Source organism: Mirounga leonina, unplaced genomic scaffold (genome assembly GCF_011800145.1).
Source record: "Mirounga leonina isolate KUSES-001 unplaced genomic scaffold, KU_Mleo_1.0 Mir_171, whole genome shotgun sequence".
NCBI lineage: Eukaryota > Metazoa > Chordata > Mammalia > Carnivora > Phocidae > Mirounga > Mirounga leonina.
In genome coordinates this window covers 23,449,600-23,468,221 of record NW_023270436.1, presented here as the reverse complement: position 1 = coordinate 23,468,221, position 18,622 = coordinate 23,449,600, and the positions used below count along the sequence as shown (strand labels likewise).

The window sequence follows — 18,622 nt, the reverse complement described above, 5'->3', positions numbered from 1 at the left end:
TTAACAGCCATGTAGATTTTATATGGCTGAGCCATGTGTTATTTAACCAATCCTTTGCCTATACACATTTAGGTTTTCTTCTATATTTTTCTACCATGTAATTTTTATGCTTCTGTAGTAACTTAAACATTGTCACTTCCTGTTTCACTTTGTCTTCTGGTTTGGAAGACTTCCGTGTGGCCATGACCTCCAGTTTAATAAATACTTGAATTTGTCAAGTTTCGATGCTGGTAGACAGTATACTAGTCAGGAATGACTCAATTTTAAGCAATAGAAACCCAACTCAAAGTAACTTAAAGCAAAAAAGGGTATTTATTGGCTCACATAACTGAAAAGTCCATAGGGATATACTAGCTTCAGGCACGGTTGGATCCAGGGGCACAAACATTGTCATCAGGACTCAAGTCTCTCCATCATTTGGCTCTGCACTGGCTTCATTCTCTGGCTCATTTGATATGGTGGGCCCTGTTGGTTTGAGCTTTTCATACTACAAAGCCAAGCAACCTCAGTAAAGAGAGCTTCTGAGCTTCTCCTCCACAGTTCAGTAGAACTCCTAGGGCTGAGTATCACCGGACCAACTTGGATCACACAACCATTCCAGAACCAATCTTTATGGTGAAAGAATGGACTATGCTGATTGATCAGGTCTGAATTACATGTCCACCCATGAAGCTTCAAGTTGGGCCAGACTGTCTGAATCATGTGGACTGAAGATACGGAAAAGTGGTTCCAAGAAACATCACAGAGTTGCTACAAAGAGATGGAATGGATGCTGGTCAATCAAAACCTGATGTCAATATGACCCATAATACTGAAAAAGTTTAGTATCTGTTCACTAACAGCTGGCATCTGTTACTTTCTTGACGATAAAAGTATTCTGAAAAAACATCATGAGGAGTTAAGTTTGTCCTGTACTCAGGAAGCTTGTAATCCATTTCAATGGAATAATTGTGTCCAATAGCATACTTTGGATGATGCAATAGCGTTTCAACAGAAGTAAACTCAGTGGCCTTGAATCTGAGAGCCCAGCCATCTTGCAGACACAACGCAGGACAACAAGCCTCCCACTGGCAAATAGTTCTGTGAGGCTATTAAGTCAGTGTAACTTCTAAGTTCCGTGGAAAACTTTTCTTGCATTCCTTTAGTCTTTTGTCAAGGTGAAGTGGTACATTTCTGTCACCTCTGTATTACTGCAGAAGAGAGGAATGGACAGTGCTTTCAATCTGTAGTCCTCAGATCTGGTAGAAGGGGTCTCAAGTGCTGAAAATGATGAAATATATGTAAGTGTAGAGGCTTACTCTGCACTTAAAAAAAAAAAAAAGGGCTGCTGGTCAAGTAGTATATAGCACAGTCCTTCCAGTTGTGAACATTAAGTCCTGGGGGTGTGTGTATGTGTGTGAGATGCAGGCTGCTTCTATTCAAAACTCCTTGGTGGAACTGAGTGTAAGACAGGCTGATACCAGTTGTAGTTCTCTCATGCACAGCCAGTCTGATTGCCAACATGTCAAAAAAGGCATACAAGGGCTGAGTCTAAAGAGACAAATAGGGTACCTTCAGCAGGGCTAGCCACACCAATAGCCAGGATGTGATCTGGGAAAATGGGTAGATTGATATCGAAGCTCTGTAAATTAGTTTTTACCCTGAGTACTCCAGGGTCATTCCTTAGGGTTTACTCTGGATATCATTTTCTGATCTTAAAGGGCCAGTCAGGTATAGCAGCTTTCATTTTTCTGTTTATCTGCCCCAGAACTTTCAGCTCAGTAGAAGGCTATATTCTCAATTCAGACTTGAGGTTCTGTTGAGAAGTCTATGCTACATCTGGGAATGACAAGGTTGGGAGAGCCAGGTTCATGAAGGTTGGCCCTACTCTCTTTGGTAATCAAGTCTCCATCTTCTGAAACTCAGCCCATCTCTGAGAATCAGCTTATAAACAAGGCCTTAGATTGGTTGGATGGTGCTGCTGAAAGACTTAGATTGAGATCTGAGGCAGGCAGATAGTAGTTAAGATCCTGGGTTTGAGTTTTAGGCTTTCTTCATTTTCAACCATCAATTCTTATACACAGCGTACATTAGACTCTTGAATAGATGATCATCCTCACCTTAAGCCCCTCATTTTGACTGCATTTGACAGGATTAAAGGGAATGACTGGCAGTGTAGATCAGTGTCTTTTTCTGTAAGTACAGAAGAGAAAATCGAGCTGACATTTTGAAGGTAGTAGAAAAATGGAGTTTGTAGATAACTTCTTATTAACAAATAGTTGTATATACAAGCAAGCTAGTCATTAGATTTTTATTAGTTGAGGATGCACAGGCCTTGTTTGATGATTTGTAGACAGAGTCATGTAATCAGGGTTAGTCTAGAGAATAAGAGACAAAAGATACAAAGAAACCATTCCCAACATTTAACCAGTGCATTCATTAGAGTATAGTTGAGGACAGCTGGCCCTTAAGTAGATTGTGAAGTAAGGGACTGAGATTTTTCTCACGACACAAATTAAAGTCTACTTGTTTGACATGACCTGGTCTGGGAGTTCACGAACTGAATCCATCCTGCAGAAACAGGTAAGTGTCTTAATGCCTGAGAGTATCTCATAGCAAGGAATGAAGTCAGCCACTCTGAATCAGTATAAAACAACAGTACTGAGACAGATGAAATTCCATGAAAACATCCACAAAGACAAGACACTGGTCTTGTAACATTAGGAAGAAGCTGCAGGAAGCTCTTGAGTCTACTGATAAAATCTTAGCTGCAGGCTTTGTAGATTTTCAAGTCAGTCTACATTTCCAGCAAAAAGGTAGATGATATGTAACTTGAGATGCCCAGCAAGCAAGCTACCATGGCCTGGTCAAGAGGCCTACCTCCAAATATCCCTAACACCTGCAGTTGATGGTACCAGACATCAAAAGAGCCATCATAAAAGAACACCTCTCATTGGTTAGAAGAAAAATTTCCAAAAGATCACATTTAAAATCACATACATGAGAGAGGATATTCAAAAATAGTCTCTTGTGGATCAGGTGTTACATGTAGTTAGAGCAGAGTATTCATAATTGTGGAGCAGACATGCCAATGATGGAGGAAACTTTTTTAAGGTTATTAGCTCATTTATCCTGGAAACAGCAGTTAAACTGAGTAATAACCAAGAAGCAGTGTAACTGCCACTGGTTGAGTCATAGTGACTGGTAGTTTTGAGAATAAGATGAATAACCAGGTACCCTTTTAGGTAATGTTGCCAGAATTTCAGTTCTACTTTCATAGGTAATGGTTATCCCTTGCACACGAAGTAAAGTACCATGGCTGATGATGGGAGGTCCAATGTACAAGTTGGTCTAATATGGCCTCAATGAGGCATCATCAACTTTAGTACCAGCTTCAATACCTGGCGATTCAGGTATCCAAGGAGGATCAAGACTTCAAAGTTACATATTTCAAGTACCGCTAGAGCATCTGGTGTTTGTTAAAGAGGCTGGGTAAGGGGGTGTGTCAGTGTGGAGTACATATGAATTGCTGACTATATTGAATCCCAGGAATCACTGACTTGAAATCCATCTGGGGGTACAGGGCTGCTAATCTAGGTCCATTTGATACCACTTTCGGCCCACATGACTACTCTGGGGGGGCAAAGATATGCCCATCTTCTTGCACTTTTCTGATTCTGCCCACGGTAAGTATTCCTAAGAATGTGCAGCATCAACTGAACACGGACTGGCTTGGGTAGAGGTACAGATCAGAATGCCATTCAGGTTGCACATGTTGTCTAGGGCAGTGGTTTTCAAACTGTGTTCTGAAGAATTTTAGGTGTTGTAAAGAAGTCTCCTTAGGGGTCACCATGGTGGTAAAGGAAGATGCTTGTGTGGCAGGTTTCAGGCCCCCCACTCCTGCTTCATCTACAGCAGCTTCTCTTTTACTCTGGGCTTCCACACAGTTTTCATCCAAAGGGCTTCATGGTCACAAAGCCTTTGGAAAACCAATGATCTAAGAATAAGTTGTTCACAAAATGCTGAAATACAAAAAATAGGTCACAGAAACCAGAAACTGTGAGCAAAGTCTGTGGTAAGCCAAGAAGGTGTTTTCCTAGTCATTCTTTCCCTAATATGGGCCACATTACAGAATGATGTTAACATTCAAGTTTGCTGTAAATTCTGATGGCCTCAAACTGGGTTTGTGACTATCAGAGAACAGGCTATTGGTTTTAAGTGACAACAGGATTGGATTTTTGCAGTCAGCATACGTCTGCAAAATGCATTCCATTTCTTTGCAAATATTATCCCAAGTCCATGGCTAGAGGACTTCTCTTCAAGCACTGGTAAGATCTCAATGGGCCACAACTCAAATTCTAAGAAAATATTTCCTTCTCATCCCTCCTCCCCCTTTTTTCCATCTTTCTCCTCCTCCCTTCCCTTCCCAATCTCCTCACCCACCTGAGACTCAATGCCTTTGAGCTAGATTTACAGCACAATTCTAAGGACAGAGAAGTATATTGCTAAATGTCATGGAACTCCTCCAATTTGGGGGTCAACATTAACTTTTCCCCATTCCCTTCCCATATATCCTCACAGATCTTCTAACGGTTCCTTTAACAGAAAAACAGAGGTAATGGTCAAGATGTAGGACTCTCAGATGATAAAGACATACCAATTCAAGCAGTTACTGACAAAGTCAGAAATGGGGGGAGGGGCTTCAAAGATGCTGTTTACTCCTGGGTCTCCAGTACTGGCTATACTGCATTAAAGCAGTTTCCCCATTCCGTTTAAAGGAATGCTGCAACAATAACATTCTGTGTTTGATTATACTTAGGACACACTGGGCTAAACAGCTCAATGAGGCTCTTTGTCGCAAGCCTTCTGAGATCCTTTAATACACTACAATGAATCAGGGGAGGGAACACATATTTTACCATCTTACAGGACTATGGAAGCTCTACGTATACATGTTATGAGTATGCATCAAATATACATACACACATATATGAACAGCACTGCTCTAAAAAAATGTAGGACTCATGTCAAGTACATGTTTGGGGGTAGAGGACCATAGATAAGATCTTGGTGTCTAAGAGTTATTAGTAAAACCTAGGGAAAAAAAAAAGAGAACAAAACATGAACAGGGATCTCCAATCAATTAGGCCATTTGGGAAGACCATGGGAACAACAGATCTAAAAGTAGCTTTGTGTTTCATGTTACATAGTCTTATTGTCAGATGAACGTGTGCCTTGTTGACTGGAATAATCTGCCACTATGGAGACAGTCCTCTCTTAAACCTTAGGGATACTGCCATGGAATTCTGGTCTAGGTGCAGCCATCACAAGATTACACTTATGACATCCTGACTGACTGAGGGTACCAGATCAGAAGTTAAAAACTTTTCTGGGGTTACCAACCTCCAGTCATCTTAACACTGCAGGTAAAGTTGAAGCTAAGTTAATTCCATGGAGAGAACTGGACTGGGAGTCAGAAGGCCTGACCTCTACCACTTTGTAGCTGTGTCACCTTGGATAACCTTTTAAATTTCCATTTCCTCATTTGCAAAAAGGGATTATAATTTACTGTGTTATTTTGATAATTGAGATTAATGCATGTAAAAGTGCTTTGAAACTATAAAGTGCTATATAAACATAAGGGATTACCATTATAGGTTCTACCTGGATGTATCAAGATGCCTTTTCTGGAATCTGACTGCAGCTTTGTGAGATGCTGTTAGATAAAGGGATTCCTTGGCAGAATTTCTTAAATTTGTGTGAAAAGTTCTGGTTCCTGAGTAATCCCAAAGATGCTGTGAGTTCACTGTGCCTTTGTTTTAATCCCAATATCTGCTGGTCAGAATATCTGCTTTCTATTCAGTAGGCTACTATAGACCTGAAGTGGAAAAAGAATAAGGTCCAGTGACCTGGAGAGGATCCTAGACACTTCATGAATTTCAATCATTTGAAATTGTGGGGTATGGTCCAATGCCGTTCTTGAAAAGATGTTGTCATTCTTCAGTGTTGATAACTAAAAATCCTCTGGTCCAAATTTATTATGTGTCTCTGAAGGCTTTAACTGAAGAAATGAAATGCACAATCAAGGAACAAATTGGGCCTTTGTTGTGATAAAATAGCTTCAGCTACTTGACTTAAACAGTTTGACTTCACTATAAAGGGCTGTGCTGAATCTGGGTGGAACAGGACAGGAGTGGAGGTGAAGGCCACATCATGATGGTTGAATGCCTCTTGGATCACAGTGGCCCACTGGAATGGTGTCTTCTTCAGCAGTAAGGTGAAGGAAATCACCAAGGGCAAAAATCCAGGTACCAGATCTGTAGGCTGATGGAACAGTACAAGGAAGGTAGTCAGAAGGTCCAGGTGAACACTCAGCAATCAGGAGGCACAGGACTGGAAGGGACAGGAACAAAACAGGTAAGATAACAAATGCACGGAATTACAAACACAGAACACTAACACTAGGGTGGGTGTGCTGTCAACATATCAGCTGCCTGATGGGTACTAGTTCTAGATAAGCCTAACTAAGAAGCTGACAAATGATAAATGGGGAGTAAAAAAAGCTTTCTGATTAACAATCAGTGACGATAATTGTTCTCTGGCAGGGACTGCTTCCTGACTCTTGAGAACAAACTGTCCTAGGGAAGCAGCAAACAGGAATTGCCCTAAGTCTCGTAATTTGGGGGAGTAATTTGATTGTATTCAGGCTGCTGAGTAGTGCCTGATTGGGGAGAAAGAAGTGGCTCCACTGGTAGCACGAGAAGAACCGAATTTAAATTTATATACCAACACCAAAGGAGATCTTGTCCTTCTTCCTTTTCCAATGCTTTCCTCAAATTATCTTATGACCTGTACTTTTTTAAAAGCGGTCTTTAACTTTCATTTTAACAAGATCCCATCTTGTGTGGGAGAGAATAAGGTACCCCGGGAATAAGACCCTGGTATTTGCACCCTCTATTAATACCCTATGCAATCTTTCAGTTTCTCTTCACATCTGAGGGCTCCCTAAATCTTTTTAAATTTAGAAAAAACAAAACAAAACAAAACCCACCATGAAACACAGAAAGAAACATGACCCATAACTAGTGATCTTTTTCCTAATCAAAAGTAATTAGGTTACCACACAGCAATTAAGCAAACGCTTACTGTTTATTCCGATAGCCCACTCTCTAAATTACTCCTTTCTATGAAAGGCTTCATCATATGTAGGTAGTACATGCGGGCAAAAATCCTTAAAACAAAGCCCTTGCTTTCAAGGGGCTTGCTATCTGGAAAAAGAGCAAATGCTTGCACATGACTACTTTACAAGGTATGCTATGCAAAGATAACTAAAAGGTAAACAACAGAATATGAAACTTAAAAAAAGATAAAGTTAAGGAGACTCATGGAAGTAGAGAGCATCTGACGTGGATATTGAGGAAATGGCAGTGTTCTGACAGGTGAAGAACCAGAGGAATACATTCCAAAGTAGAGCATGAACAAAAGTGCAGAGATGGTCAGTAAAGAATGAGGCATTTTGGAAAATGCAAGTACCGTAGTTCACTTTTGATGGAGTGTTGCTAGAGTTTGCACTGAAGGTCTGGCAGAAACTCAGGTCTTCAAATTCCCAGTAATGGTGCTGGTGGCAGCGCTTGCTCAGTTGCTGTCTCTTCTCAAAGCAAGGTCAACAGCCCCCAAATTCAAAACCAAAAATATTCAGCTCCAGAGTTCCTGTCACATCCTGACACACTCTTCAGGTCCCAAGTGTTGAAAATCTGGAAATCTGGAGGCCATGCCGTGGCTCCGCAGAAAAGCATCTGCTCCAGCTAGTGCAGAACACTGTAGTGAAACCTTTTCGGCCTCCTATCCTGGACATCTCATGTTTTGTCACAGAATTTCAAGCTTTGAGTTCCAGTTGTTTTTTTTCCTCCTTTCTCCCGAGGAAAGCATCTTATAAGATCACCACAGTCTTAAGATTCTTTTGAGGTACATCCAGATAATAACAAAAGAGCTAAAAGACCAACACATTTTTCTCCAAAACAGTCATTTCTCTGGAAGTGAGATCATTTGTCTTTGCCCTTTAGGTAAAAGGAATAGTCAACTGATTTTCTCAGACATTTGTATGAAATAGCAAAACAGGTAAACACCTAACCAGACAAAATACACTTAAATGTGTTTATGTTCACTTGCTTAGAGCTGTACCACTGGTAAGCACCACTCCACAAAATTAAAATGTTTGAAATCCAACTGTTCAAACATTTCTATAGTGTTTGCTGGACAATGGCCTGGAATTTGATAAAAGCAGCTGACAATTAACAAAGAAGCAATAACTGGCATTTTGGCCATCTTAGTAACACACTTGCAAGCAAAGAGAATACAAAGCAGGCCAGAAAAAAAGTTAAGCATTGAAACACTTCCAAATCTACTGATTTTGAAGTTCAGCAGAAGTCATAACAAAACTCTTCAGAGAGTGTTAACCTTCAATTAATAAAGATAAACCCCCAAACATCTTCAGGAATTCCAGGCCTGGTTTAGTCTGTGTACCAGTGAGCCAGCTTGCTAAAAATCCACCTGCACCATTAATTAGCTGGACTCGGCAGCACCATTTAAAAATAAGCCTGCTCACTACCAACCGCACAGACTAAGGATATAAAATAGAAGCAAGTAATGGATGGCAACCATGGTTGTGGAAAATGGTCAATGAAAGAGACAGGTAGTCAGGTACCAGTATAAGCAGCAGAACACTAAGAATTGCTGGGCCAAAGCTTCAACAGGCTTCTTGATACTAGAGAACACACTCATTTCTCGTTTTAGCTGCTTTATGTTGGGTGCCATTGAACCATACCAACGTTGTCAGCCACCCTTCAGGCACCCCATGGTAAAGGGAAAGGACTCAGAATAGAAGCCAAGCAGTGGAGCGTTGTTACCCCAAATATCCATTATGCATAGAAACAGCTCACATATCCCAGGGATTCAAACAGGGGCTTCAAATCGGTTGTGAAGGGTCCCAAATGACATCTAGGCCTCAATTTCCTCCCTGTGGCATAAAACAATTGTAGTTCTTAACTTTTCTGGGTTACAGCCCCCGTTGATAACTTGCTGGCGATGGATCCTCAGTCCCCAAAATGCACACTCCCACTATTTCTACATACAATTTCGGGGAGTTTGGGGGATCTCCAACTTCAATCCAAGGTTCCCAGGTTCCAAAATTCAAGAACTGGGCAATTGCTAACTTTTCTTACAACTCAAAAAAAACCCCATTACAAACAATAATCATCCCTTCCGTACACCGACGCTTTATACGTTACAAAGCGCTTTCAACCCCACAAACATTGATAGGCAGAGGAGGAAACTGAGGCGCCGACAAATTACAGAGTGATTTGCCTAAGGTCACTCGGCCAGCTGGTGGCTAGGCCCGGAAGCAAACCCAGCTCTTCCGACTCCGGGGCTCGTCTCCCCACCCCGGAGCTGCCGCCAGAGCTCCCGCCCCTCACTAAGGGGGCATAAGGAGGAAAAGGCAAAGTAGAAAGCCCACCACCAACCATCCCCCAGCGCCCTCTTGCCCCCCCAATTGGGTCCTTGCAGGCCCCGAAGGGTGGCGCCAGGCCTCCAGGCCGGCCCCGGCCACCCCCGCCTCCCCGGTCGCGCCAAATCCCGCCGCCGCCGCCGCCTCCCCGGGAGCGGGGCGGAGCAGTTGCCCGCCGCCGCCGACCACCCGGACGACTCCTCGTCGAATCGCAAACGCATAGGCCGCCGCCCGAGTTCTGCGTACGAGAAGAAAGACGCGGCGCGAGCGCCAACGGCCACCGGGCGCGCGCCGCGGCGGCCGGGCCTGCGCCCCAAGAGCTGGATGCCAGAGCAGGAGAAAGAGCCGCCAACCGATCGCTCGATCGACCGCGCGCCCGCTCCTTCGCCCTACCAGACCGGGGAGGGGGGGAGGGCGCGCCAGGGCTTCTTCGAGTTAGGGGCCTGACTCCCCGGCGACGAGACAAGATGGCTCCTCCGGTCCGCGCCGCAGCTACCGTCCCGGCTGCGTCGCTCGGCCCGCCCCCGGTACTGTTTCTTTAAATGGCGGAGAGGGTCATGAAAGCAGGAAGAGAGGCGCGCGCTCTCACGTGACAGGGGCGGGCCCGGCTAGCAAGATCCGGTCATGTGGAGACCCGCTACCCGCCAATCAGGAGGCGTCGCATCAGGGCGGGGGCGGGAGGAGCTGCGGCTCTGTGATTGGCCGAATGCGCCGCGGAGGCCTCGGGGGCTTGGGGCGTCGGGGAGTGCGCGAGGCGGCCCGGGTTGTGTGCAGTAGCGGAGACAAAGCGGTGGCTGAGGTGGCTGAGGCGGCTGCGGCAGCGGCGGCAGAGCAGCCCTAAACGCCGAATTCCGTGGTGCTGAGTCCTGTCATCATCTCATTCAGCGCGGCGCGTGGGCGGCTGGTCTCGCGGCGGCGGCGGCAGCGGCGGAGGCAGCACATGGTTCCAAGAGCGCGCTGCGGTTGTTGGGTTCCAATTCCGTGGGGAGGGACAAAGGCAGCTTTGAGCACCGGGCAACGCCCGGTCGGGTTGTGCGCTCTCCACACAGCCCTCGTCCGAGCCTTGAAAGCTGGGACTAACTCCTCTCAGTGAGGAGGCGGCGGCCTCGGAACCCAGGCCCAGGAAGGGCCTGAGAGCCGGAGGCCTCTGTCTGAGGGAAGTGGGGGAGGGGCGTTGCCCGCCTCAGGTGATTTGGGCGGGTCAATTCTGAGGCATTTTTGTGGGTCTTTGTGAGGTAATTTGACCCACTACCCTGAGGAGATTGGGGCGGGAGCACGCAGTAGGTTGGGTCTGGGCTTTGGAAACAGAAATCATCACCAGCGCTTACGAGACCATTCAGTTGGGAGGTGGTGAAGCCGGAACTAACGCCATATGCACTCCATCGACTTCATGGCCGCCAGCCTGGGGCCTTTTTAAGAACCCTGGCATCATTGGTGGTGAAGAAATGGGTGACTGTCCAGTTTCATGACAGAAGTTGGTAAATTTCCGGATTGGTAAATTTTCTGATCGGAAATTTAGAGGAGCAAAAAAACTTGAAGAACGTGAAGATGGAGCAGTAATAAAACCTCCAACTCCCAATACCATCTACTCCAAGACCATCTACATTCAACTCCTTGAACTATCGCAACTGAATGCTAAAGCTCTTTAAGACTACAGATTTATAACAGTTTTTTCCAGAATATTACATCACAGTCATTAAGAAGATAAAAAATTTAAAAGCGAAATCAATTGTAGGGTTAGACATCTCTTAGAATATATTTTGGATAGATACTAGGTAACCTTGTTTAACAGTAAGGAGCACAGACTTAACCAAACCTTTACTGGAAGGAATCCTGCAAAATCTATTCCATTGTAAGGTTGTATTTCCCAGTTAGTGGGTGAAGGACTGGAGACCTCACTGCACTCATGGCTTTCACAAATTACAGCAGTCTGAATCGAGCTCAGCTAACCTTTGAATATCTGCATACAAATTCGTAAGTATCTTTTAGGTGCCACTGAGGTCACTGCTAACTCATTCCTTGATAATACAGAACTCCTTTTCCCAGAAAATTCTGCTTTTTTACTTTTGGGGATGTATCACTGGATGAGTCTTGAGCTCTGTATGGAAGAACTGAGATCAGTGAAATATTTGTTGCTAATCCAGAAGAATACGATCTTCATTTGTTGGATCAAAATATATTTGACCAAATGCAAATTTTAGTTGTTTTGAAGTCCATATTTTGAGTTGTTTCACTCAAGTGTTTGATAGGAATCCAACAGATACTCTTCTTTGGATCGCCAGAAGTTGGACTATTCTAGAATCAACTGTTTCTCTTTAGTGACAACAGCCAAAACAGTTGGGTTATAACAAGTCTTTTTTTTCCTAACAAGAAGAAAAAAAAAAAAAGAAAGAAGACCTTTAAATGACAACTTGTGAGAAGAAATTATTAGTTTCTCTTTTCAGCAAACAGTTGGCCTTATCTTCCTGGGAAATTCGTCCCTACATCCAATATAGATTTTATGTGCTAAGCAGGAAATGGTAACTTGTTTAAACCCACAATTTAGCCTTTCCCCAGAATGTGTGCAAATCACAGAACACATGTGTTTACGGTTCTTGAGTTAATGAAGAGATTATCATTATCCCATGTTGACCTGGAATGTTTTAGGGTTAATTCTTATGCCCACTCTCTTGGAAGTAATTTGTGGGATCATAACCACATAGTGTTTTAACACATTTGTTTGTCACTTTCGAGATGAAGGTAAGTATTCTACCATTTTAGTGCCTGGAGAAGTGATGAGCAGCTACATGAATGGCCCAGAGATCTGATGAACCACCCTGAGGGTTGAGGATATAGACTTCAATCATCTAGTAATAATAAAATAATAAAAATAAATTTTAGTTTTTTATGGGAAAGGACAATATGTTATTTGTGATGAGAGTAGTTTTTTGTTTGCTCTTTTTCTGATCAAGGAAATAAATTTTTTTCTGGGTAGTGAAGTGAATTGCCAAATGGTGATAGCCTGGTTTTATTTTTGTTTAGGAAGCTTATTATTGAACTAGAAAGTTTTAGAGTAGAGGCCATTTAAGTGAAGTCTCATGCTATTGATGATGAATCTGAAACCCACTTAGATAAGGTTGTAGATCAGGCTTGCTTACCTAGTTGGTAACAGTCTTGGGCAAAATCTTGAGTATCCTTTTTTTATATTTGAACTGCCATGTTTAAGAACAAGCATTTGAAGGCCACTTAGATGTTCACAGGTGATTGGGTTTGATAAATGGTTACTTCAGTTCTGAATTGTGGCATGAGAGTCCAAATTTGGAATGACAGACTATATGATAACATTGGAAGACCATGAATGGGACTTGGGAAATTGGGTGGGTGGTTCTAGTTTCCCCCAAGGACTTTATTTGATGATAAAATAATAGTTACAACAGTTAATTGCTTCTTACCGCTTCTAAAGATGTGTAAAGTAATCCTTATAGTAACCTTGCTGGAGTAAGGATTATTCCTATTTTGCAGTTGAGGAAACAGGCTCAGATTGAATAGTATGCCAAAAGTTACACATCTTCTAAGTGGCAAATTTAAGGCATCAAACTATAAGGCAATAAGATTTATTTGGCCACAATGGTTAGTGTCTTTAACCATTAGGCAGTACTAACTCTGGTCAGTTTTACCTTTAAGGGCTTGTTTTGCTTCTAAAGCAAATGGTTAACTTCCTACTGGGAAGATCTATTCAATTTATCAAAAACCTTTAATTTGAGGTTCTGGAATATTATGTCTTTTGCTATCTTACTAATAGGTGAACAGAACTAAGGTAAAGAATTGAGCTCTAGTTAAGTCACTTGTTTAAAGTGAAATTGGAGAATTTCTGTGAATTTGACTTTCCCATATTGAATTGGAACCACCTGCTTGGATGAACATTTGAGGGTTGGATGTACCATTTTGGAAGCTTTAGATTTTCTAGTCTGGGTCACATCTTTGAAGTTGTCTATTTTGGGATGTGTCCAGTCCTGCCAGAAGAAAATATGAACCCTAAAGTATTATGATAAGTTAGCTTATAACCAATTTCAAAATTTATTTATCATGGTGACATGAATGGAAATCATTTCTACAGGAAACTTTCATAAGATGTGACTTGTTACTCCTAGTGATGGATCTTCTCTGTGTTAAGTGATATGCAGTGTCACCTTTAGAAATAGGAAGATTTGTCTTATAGTACCTTCTCCTTTGGTCTAATTTTTAAAACATAAGACCATAATAGGGTGTCTGACATCTACAATATTGCCATATTGTGAATTATGAAAGGTATGGCCCTTTGCTTACCCCCCATGTAATTTGGACTTGCAGGCTGAACCCAGGCAGGCTAGAAGAATAGAGATCAGTGTGGTGCAATGGAGGGAGCATGCATGGGCTTGGGAGCCAGCCAAGCTTGGATTTGCCTGCTTCCTGGCTGAGTCTTTGGACAAGTTGATTTCCCTGATCCTCAGTTTTTTCATCTATAAAAGGGAGCTAATCCGACAGTTTGAGGATTATGTAAAATGTTTATAATTAGCTCATGCATGGTACACAGTAAACATTGAATAGATGGTGATTATTTATTCACTGTATAATAATTTATATAATAGCAGCTTGCTCTTTGGTGGTAGTCATTAGGCAGATACATTCCTAGTAAATTCTGGAGCATTTGTTGGAGACAGTAAACATCTGTCTTGAGGGTTTTTTTTTGTTCTTTTTTGTATGATGTCTAGGGTAATTGTTGATGGTTATTTTGGTTACATCAGCATTAAGATTTAAGGTAGGCCTGGGAGAGTCTCATGATAACATGAAAGTTTTAGGCTACTTCCTTTTAATACAGGGTGTTGCTAGTATAAAATGATAAGTTACGGTTTTTAAATAAAAACAGTTTTATGCTGTTACTGCTCTTTAGTGTTGGGTTTTGTGACTACTAGTAAAAAGTTCATGAGCAATCTAGGTGCTAGGTTCCAGATATAGTGGTGGTAATGATGTTCCTTTTTGATAAGGTGCTTATCTTAACGTCACTGCAGTACTGCTAAGTGGTCTGATACAGCAGAATGCTTAAGTGTAAGATCCCTGCTCTCTGTGTCTATTTCTGTTGGCACTTTAATAAATTTTATTCTTGGCAATATGATGATTTTGGCTTGTTTTATGTATATATGTAGTGAATATAGAGGAACCTGCCATCTCTAGAGACTTAATATTTTGAGTGACTTAGTTGAAATGTGGGTTAACACTCTAAATATATTAAAGCCATTTGAATGTAAAATGGTTGCTCTAGTTTCTCAGCTTTATTTTCTAGCAATTAAGGCAATTAACTGTTGTCAACATCTCTTAAGAACACAGGAGAAGCTATTACTGTATGATGGACTTGTGGATAATCTATTGGTTTAAATTCAGGTTGAATATAAATAGGGACACCATTTTCCTTATGTAATGAGTAGATTTACCCGTGAATTTGTCACTGGAAATGCTGAGCTGCAAAACTATTTTGATCATAGCGCAAATGGTATAAAAGCCAATTGAAAGTGAGAGTTTGCTAAAAATCCTTGCCTTTTTCCATATGGTTGACCTTTCTTGGATAACATGCAAAGAATCTTTACATCTGTGAAAATAATTTTCTTTGATATTTATTCAAATACCTGTTTCAAATGCTAGCAAGCAATGAATGTGTCTCTTTGAATATTATTTGAAAAAAGGAGGAGAAATTATGCCGGTGTATTTTTGGTTCTTATGATTTTAAGAAATATTTAGAACTCTGACTTTGTTAGTAGGACCCATCGATCATTTGAAGGTCTAGAGAAGATGAGTGTTGTCTCTGACCTTCCCAACAGTTGTCACAAAAGACCCCTTTTATGATGTGTCAGTACTTATCAAAAGTATCCGTTAGCTACATTTTAAAGTTATCTGTTAACTTATCTGAAATACGTATGTGTGGAACAGCATTGATACTCTGTGGAACAACGAAGGCCATTTGGAATGTTTTCTTTAAATTCTGAATTTATAAGGCACATTTCTAAACATTGTATAGAAAGCAGTGAAAACTTAGCCAGAGATACTTTGTGCTTGCCCTTTTGAGATCTTATTGAATTCTGAATGTCTGTCCTTTTTCATGTGAAGCAGTCAGAAATAGGTATTGCTGAGAAACAGTTGCCATTTATTTTTTATTTCTTTGCCCTAATGGCAAAGGGTATCAAAATTAGTTTTCCAAGATTATTTGTATTCACTATTCTCACTACCAAAGGCCAGTACGTCATTCTTAAACATACTTATTCCCAAGATTGCTGCATACAAGTTGTAGTCCCATTCTTATTATGGTTGTATTCTCTTTGTTGTTGTTACAGGAGCTATTATTTCTGAGTTTCTTTGACTATAGTTAAAGTATAGGTTCTCACTGAAATGAGAACTTTTACAGTAGAATTTGTTATTTTATATTTTTATCTAACTATCCTCAAAATTAAAAACATTTAGAGTATAGAAAGCTAACTCACTTTGTAAGTTTCTAAGCCATTTCTAAGACAGGAAAATGGTTAAAAGCTTGAGAGCAAATGTTAGATTTAATTTATATTACCTTTAGCAAATCACCTTAATTTTCTAACATTTCTCCCTATTTCTTTAGTGTAGTAATCTACAGAATACTTTTCTGTTTCTTCAACTGATAATTTGAAGAATTTAAGATGATTATAGAGATGTGAATTTTTTAATTAAAGATCTGTTTTATGCAGGTTTTTCTCTTAGAAATTGTTTTTCTTTTCATGTAAAATAGTTAAGGATTGGATTTTGGTCAGAAGAATTTGTTGGAGATAAATTTCTACTTTTTGCTAAGACGTATTTGTTGGTGCCACCTTTGGATTAGCAGCAGATAATATTCACTGATCTCATGGGAAAAAGTTACTCCTAAAATTCCAAGAACCGCTTTTTCTTCTTCTTTTTTTTTAAATAACTAGTAGTTTTAATTCAGAATTTGCTATTGTAAAAATATGTCAGTTTATTTGAGGAGGGAAAACCAGTGTTCTGGACAGTTCAGTTTTGGGTGTTTATTTTATAAGCAAATATTTTACAATTTGTTTTTTGTTTTACATGATATAGTAAGTGATCAGAGATCCTAGACACTGGTTATTTAATTTTGGTATATTCTAAATTTTCAGAAATTTTCACTGTCTAGTGGCTGAAATGGTATACGAAAAAATCAGGAATTTATTTTTGAAAAATTGATGATGGTAATGTATTATCTAGGTTAATGATTTTATTTTATTTTATTCTTTTAACAAAAGTCAGGGTTTCTAGATGAACACATCCTAACTTTTATATAAAGAGGACTATTATGGGAAACAGCACAAATTAAAGAGAATGTAAATGGAGAAAGAATTTAAGGATTCATCTTCTGCATAAATATCATATTTATTGAGTTCTGAATACTATGGTAATTGTGTATTTACCTAACCCAACTTTCAGCAGTCTCCTGGAAGAGAGATGACCTTCTTAAAGGGGCTATCAGGGACTCTAGGAAGAATACACCAAGCTGTCCTTCTAAGAGGAATATGTACAAGAGGGTCTTCGATTCCTTTCTTTAATGTGGAGAAGGTGGTTTTTAGCTAGAATTGAAATGTCAGGAAATGGATTATTCTCTCCTTTCTCCTCACTTTCATATGGAATATTTTGCTTACAAACTGCATAGAAACAAATGGGTTTTCTTTTTTCACCAATGGATAATATGCAAGTATTGGTAAAGCAAAATGTTAGCAAGTTGTCCATTAAGCATGCTTTGAGATATGCAGAAACTGATAGCTGGTTAAGGCAGTGAAAAATAAAACACAGACATTTTTCTAGGCAGAACGTGAGTAGTGAAAAAAACTGCTTTTAAATCTGTAGTATACATAGAAATCTTAATGCTTCACAGTGGGTTTCTTAACATAGTAAGAATAAACACGAGTAGATAGCAGAACCTGATTAACATTTGAGGGGGCTTAGAAGGCTTTTAAAAGGCTCTAATTGTGGGGAAGTTTAAATTTCAGTAGCATGAATTGACAGCACAAATGGCAACTTTAGATTTTTTTTTCCTAAAAACTAACATTTTATAACCTTAGTAGGTGTCATAGTTCAATTCTGTAATTCTTCTGCTGATTCTTAGTATTTATCATTTCAGAACTACTCATGAATTCTTGTTTGGTGCTCTTGCTGAACTGGTTGATAATGCAAGGTATGTAGTCTTTAGGCATACAGTCTGTGCTTGAAAACTTTCTGGGTCGTTGTGACCTTTGCTTCTGAAGACGTGGGAGGAAGACAATTCTGTAAGCAGCTGTAATTCACTCCTAAGAGGTCTCTTACCCCAAAAGTATTTTTTTTTTTTTAAAGATTTTATTTATTTATTCATGAGAGACAGAGAGAGAGAGAAGCAGAGGGAGAAGCAGGCTCCCAAGGAGCAGGGAACCTGATGCGGGACTTGATCCCAGGACCCTGGGATCACGACCTGAGCTGAAGGCAGACGCTTAACCATCTGAGCCACCCAGGTGCCCTGCCCCAAAAGTATTTTTAATAGCAAGTTAGTTGATAATTCTAGTTTACTTGATTGACTTTAATTTGCTTTTCCTAAAAATAATGAGCTTATGACCCCCAAAGTTACCTTCCCTTGTGTATTAGAGCAAGGTAATTGTAGTGAAATGCAGGGAATTAAGATAGAAACTTAGGAGTCAAGTTAATGGGACAGGCAAGAGCTGATTTAATTTGTGCTGTCAGGACAGTACACCATTTAAAGTTTTTAAAATTATGCCACAGTTATGTGTGATCTCAGAATGTATATTTTAAGGTCAGTGACTCCAATTGATCAAAGTGTCTTCTATTGTTAGCAGCTGTGCTTGGAAGAAATTCTTTAGCACTGTGTTATACTAAGTTCTTAGTGATGGAAGTCTATAAATGTTACTGTGTAGGACTGGAAAGAAGTTTGGGTTGGCTCAAAGATAAATAGCAACATCCAAATCAAGATTCTGTTAATAATTATGAAAATATTATCAGTTTTGTTTTTGAATGCAAAGATAAAATTCAGACACATTGCTTATTGACCAAGTGTTGATGAATAATGAAGGAAGAGGGTAAGAGTGGAGAGAAGTACTTTTTTTTTTTTGGTAGAAGTGCTTTCTAAAC

General features: G+C 40.5%; 1 protein-coding gene and 1 long non-coding RNA gene across 7 annotated transcripts in view; one reads left to right on the top strand and one right to left on the bottom strand.

Moving 5' to 3' along the window:
- Positions 1-293: 293 nt before the first annotated feature.
- On the bottom strand, positions 294-9,923 carry LOC118018662. 2 transcript variants are annotated; one of them, XR_004681451.1, is made up of 3 exons: positions 7,513-9,923; positions 5,644-6,372; positions 294-4,001 (listed from the first exon to the last, which is right to left on the bottom strand). It is a non-coding gene; the product is annotated as an uncharacterized LOC118018662 (long non-coding RNA). The 2 variants fall into 2 exon arrangements; XR_004681450.1 differs by having other exon boundaries at positions 294-6,372.
- Positions 9,924-10,237: 314 nt separating this feature from the next.
- The window catches only part of MORC2 (MORC family CW-type zinc finger 2), a 42,037-nt gene continuing 33,652 nt past the window's right edge, over positions 10,238-18,622 (top strand). For all 5 annotated transcript variants that reach the window (XM_035017385.1, XM_035017383.1, XM_035017384.1 and 2 more), the window contains exons 1-2: positions 10,238-11,458; positions 17,628-17,681. In XM_035017385.1, the coding sequence (XP_034873276.1) occupies positions 11,391-11,458; positions 17,628-17,681 (122 nt within the window). In that variant the 5' untranslated portion in view covers positions 10,238-11,390. The remainder of the gene's footprint in view (positions 11,459-17,627; positions 17,682-18,622) is intronic.